Here is a 4,212-nt window from a genome sequence, read left to right as displayed (position 1 = left end):
GTTTTCTTTTCCTTTTAATGGTTAAGTAAATATATATATATATATATATGGGGACCAATCGAGAGAATACAACTGTGAAATCAGACACGCACGCAGGGAGTAAGGGAGTCACAAGTTGCTACATAAAACTGCCACGTCTAATAGGATGTGCATGGGTTAAAGTACATCAATTGGACTGGGTGAGGGGGAAAAGGGGCAGCCGCCATCTTAAAATTGACAGTCCCAGGACACCGTTGTCGCTCGGCTGCGAAGGGGTCAGGGTGGTGATTGCCGTCTCCGAAACAGTCTCCCGGTGCTTTGCACCTTGTGCCCATCAGTCACGGGACAGCGCAGCCGCCATCCTGCCAACAGTACTTGCGGTGCTTTGCACTCCGATAGCTGGGACCGGTCCCGCTGCAGGCAGGAGCGGCCACCTCCAAAGGGGCTCCCACCCCCGCCTCCCCCCGTCATGCTTTGTCTGCATCTGAAGGGATGCCGGAGAACAGGAAGCTGCTCTGGCTACTCCGAAAAAGTTCCACATTTCCTTTCCATATCGCTAAGCAGTATCTTACATCTACAGGGCGTGGGGTCTGAGGAAGTATCTTGGAAGAAAGGCTCCGTTGGGTGTTGAGTTACTTCTCGACCGCACCTCCTCCCCACAGAAGCGGCAGCAGCATCGTGTAAGCGAAGTCCTGCAACGAACGCTCTGCGCCTTTTATTCAATGCAGCTGTTCCCCCAAAACAAAGGATGGAGCTGCTGCCATCCCGAATTCACATGTGTCTTTGTCTTTTTGAGCTCTGAGCGATGCCGATTCTGTTTCCTTCAAGAGCTCTGCTGAAATCCCGTACCGATCATTTCATGTCCGTGAGTGGTGTTTCAGTCCCTCCCCATTTTCTCTCCTCCACTTTCCGCTCCCAGGATGCCATCCTGTGCTTTTTGTCCCATCTTCTCTTGCACTCTACTGCATGGTGGGATCAGGATGTGTCACTCTGCAGCTTCCCCTCCCCCAGGATTTGGTTGGTTGATTGCTCCTCTTGAGAGAGAGGCATGATGATGTCAGGTTGACAGTAGGAGTCCATTTAAAGGGGTTTGTCACTTTCTTTCTTCAGGTGACTAGGATAAAGAAGAGGAACAAGGCGACTGTGAGAGGGGAAAAAGGCAATTTAGTATCTCCCACTGCCTTCTGTTACCCTAGCCCCCTACGGCACTGCTGGCTTGAAAAATTCTGCTAAATCCTTGAAGTAGGAGATGCTATCAAAAAGGTACAATGCTGCACCAATCTCTTTCCCAGCGTGCACTTGTGAAAGCCTTAGCAAAAGCATCCAACCCATGTGAATGTCTGGCATTTTGGCAGGCATTTGGCACTTAGCCATACCTGTATCAGCACGTGTGAAACACGCAAGTTTACCCCCTGCCCCAGAGCAAAGCTGAGACCCCCACATGAGAAGAGCCACCCAACAGCCACTTGCCAAAAACAACCTTCCTGGTGACCACCCCACAGCTATGGGCACCCCTGCTCCCAGGCGCAGGCTCAGGCCGGGGTCACCCAATCCAGGGGCAACGCTTCCCTGTCCCCAGCGCCTCCGCTACCCCAGGCTGGGGCTGTACTGGTGAGGAAGAGAGCGGGTCCGTCGTGCACCTGTAGTAATCCTCCTGCGTTGGGAGCGGGACCCCGTGCAGAGGGTGGTGGGCGTGGAGCCACTGCTGCTGCTCCAGGGCCAGGCGCTGCAGCTCCGCCGACTGCGCGTGCATGGCCTGCAGCTGATGCGCCGCCGACATGGGCGCGGAGAGAGAGCCCGGCAGGTCCCTGTAGGGTGCAGCTGCAGCCAAAAAACAAGAGAATCAACAAGTCAACGTTAACGGCTCCATCCTCGCCCACGGCCCCACAGCTCAGTCGAGACTCCACTGCACTTGCTCATCCCCTGCCTGCACTGCTCCATGCCACAGCTCTGCTTAACAGACCTCAATTTGGTCCTGCCACTCCCTCATGACCACCCGGCCCCTTGGAGCTCTGCTGATGCTCCTTAGAGGCCACCAGCCCCCACGAGCATCCTTACCAAAAAGCTGGTGGCGCAGCACTTCGTTCTCATGGAGAGGGTGAGGCAGGAGAGGGTTGGGGATGGTGCCAGCTGGGTATGGTATCCGGGTGAGGTGCGATCCCGAGGCGAGTGGGTCAATAAGGGGGTGAACAGAGGCCGAGGCTGGGAAGAAAAAAGCATCTTAAGATAACTGTCCTGTGCTTTGCAAGAGGTAACATGGGAAAAGGCACAACACAAACCAAAACAGACGTGGAGAAGGTCGGTGTGTATTAGGGATGGAAGGATTTATGTTCATGTTAGACAACAGGAAGAAGTTCTTCACCATGAGGGTGGTAGATCACTGGAACAGCTTGCCCAGAGAGGTGGTGGAGGCCCCATCCCTGGAGATATTCAAGGTCAGGCTTGACTGGGCTCTGAGCAACCTGATCTGGTAACATTGTCCCTGCTCACTGCAGGGGGGTTGGACCAGATGATCTTTAAAGTTCCCTTCCAACCCAACACATTCTATGATTCTATCATTTCAAGGCTGGACAACACAGTACCATGTTCCTTCTGAGTGTTATGTCACCTGCGTTTAATTTCACATGAACCAGTCTGGCGTAGCTCCATCCCTACATGCCTTAGGGAACAGTACTGCTCCTTAAAGCCAATTCTGCAAGGACCTGCTCTGCAGTCACATCTGCGTCCAGTATCGTGCCTATCTGCCACCCTGGCTGCCGTTCAAGAGCATACTCATATTGGGTGCTTCCCTTTCCAGGTCTCATCCAGCACAGATGCTCAGTGCCAGGTACTCAAGCCTGCAAGTACTATGTAAGGCTGAGATGCAAGGTGCTATTTATATGGAAACTGCTCTTTCCAGTGTTTTGGACTCACTCTCAGAGTGCTGGCTGTAGGTCCCCAGCTACAGAGCATGAGGAAATCGACATCAATTTGTATGTGATGCCATCTCTGAGTAGTGGTGTTTGCTCAGAGTGGGTGCCTGTCTGGGACTCTGCCACCAGATCCCACTGACCCCTCGCAGTACCTGAGTGGGCACAGCTCTTTTTCCTATTATATTGTAGTTTAGGCTTTGCATCCCCAAGATTTTCATCCCTAAACTTTTTATTTTGCTGTCCTGTAGGACGTGGAAATGGAAGGGACCACGGCTCAATTCTGCAGGACAGCAGCCTCCAGTTCCTTTCAATTAGCCCATCTTCTCGCCCATCCTATCCTATCCCACCATCTGCAGCAAGAGCCACAGCAGCCAACTATAGACCGACCATTTCATTAAAGATACTGTCAAAACCACTGTGAGCAGGGCTCCTGCTCCCTCAGCAGATCAGAGTGTGAGGGGGGACAGCCCGCAGCACCACCACCCCAGTAGCACCTCAGCATTCATACTGCACCCCTAGAGATCCAGAACACCCCGATACTCGCAACAGATGTCAGTGTCTTTGGTGGGATGGGAGTGAGGGCAAGGCTGAATGACCATAGTGTTGACCTCTTCTGAAGAGGTGCACCTGGGGCCTCAAAGCCTGGTCTCGGCAGCTTTTGGGCTTCTCCAGGGCCAAATGGAGGGAATGCAAGGGGGGCGGGGCATGGCACCGCCACTCTGGGGTCCTTACCTGCATGGATGGCATCCTGCTGGTGGAGATGGAGGTGGGAATGGATGTGGGAATGCTGATGGTGATGGGGTGTCACATTGAGCATCTGCAGCCGGGCCAAGGGGTCGTTGCTGAGCGCAGCCACCCTCTCGGCGTGCTGGCGCTCAGCGGCCAAGCGCTCGGCGTAGGACATGTCGGGACGAAGGGTCGGGCCGGCTGCCAGCGCCAGCCTCTCCCGCTCCAAGTGGCCCCGCCCTGGGTGGCGCTGGCGGCAAACTCAGCCCGCCGTGGCGCGGCAACGGATCCATGGCAGCAGCGGGCACGGCGTGGAGCTGCTCCAACTCGGCCGGCTTGACTTCAAAGCCAGGCTTGAGGCGTTCACGCAGGTCCCGGTCCCTCAGGTCTCGCTCGCGGGCTTCCCGCTCCCTCAGCTCTCGCTCCCGTGTGGCCGGGTCGCTGCTGTAGATGGCCGGCACATTGTACCCCAGCAAGCCCGGGTCGACCGCGCCCAGCGGCACATAGAAAGGGTGGTTGCGGTTGCTGGGGGACATGACGTGGGGCCGCGCGTATTCGCTGAGGGTGCGCAGAGGCGGGGTATCGGGTCCCAGGT

The 4,212-nt window shown here is 55.5% G+C and overlaps 1 protein-coding gene across 1 annotated transcript in view; it reads right to left on the bottom strand.

The window, feature by feature from the left end:
• Window positions 1-1,059: 1,059 nt before the first annotated feature.
• The window catches only part of LOC104543028 (atrophin-1-like), a gene marked incomplete at its 5' end in the record, with an annotated part of 3,930 nt that continues 777 nt past the window's right edge, over window positions 1,060-4,212 (bottom strand). The window contains 5 exon segments of the mRNA XM_010187519.1: window positions 1,060-1,093; window positions 1,620-1,800; window positions 2,038-2,181; window positions 3,624-3,865; window positions 3,867-4,212. The exon segment at window positions 3,867-4,212 is cut by the window's right edge and continues 25 nt beyond it. Of these exon segments, the coding sequence (XP_010185821.1) occupies window positions 1,060-1,093; window positions 1,620-1,800; window positions 2,038-2,181; window positions 3,624-3,865; window positions 3,867-4,212 (947 nt within the window).

Source organism: Mesitornis unicolor, unplaced genomic scaffold (genome assembly GCF_000695765.1).
Source record: "Mesitornis unicolor isolate BGI_N332 unplaced genomic scaffold, ASM69576v1 scaffold37196, whole genome shotgun sequence".
Taxonomy (NCBI): Eukaryota; Metazoa; Chordata; class Aves; order Mesitornithiformes; family Mesitornithidae; genus Mesitornis; species Mesitornis unicolor.
This window is presented reverse-complemented; position numbering and strand designations above follow the sequence as displayed.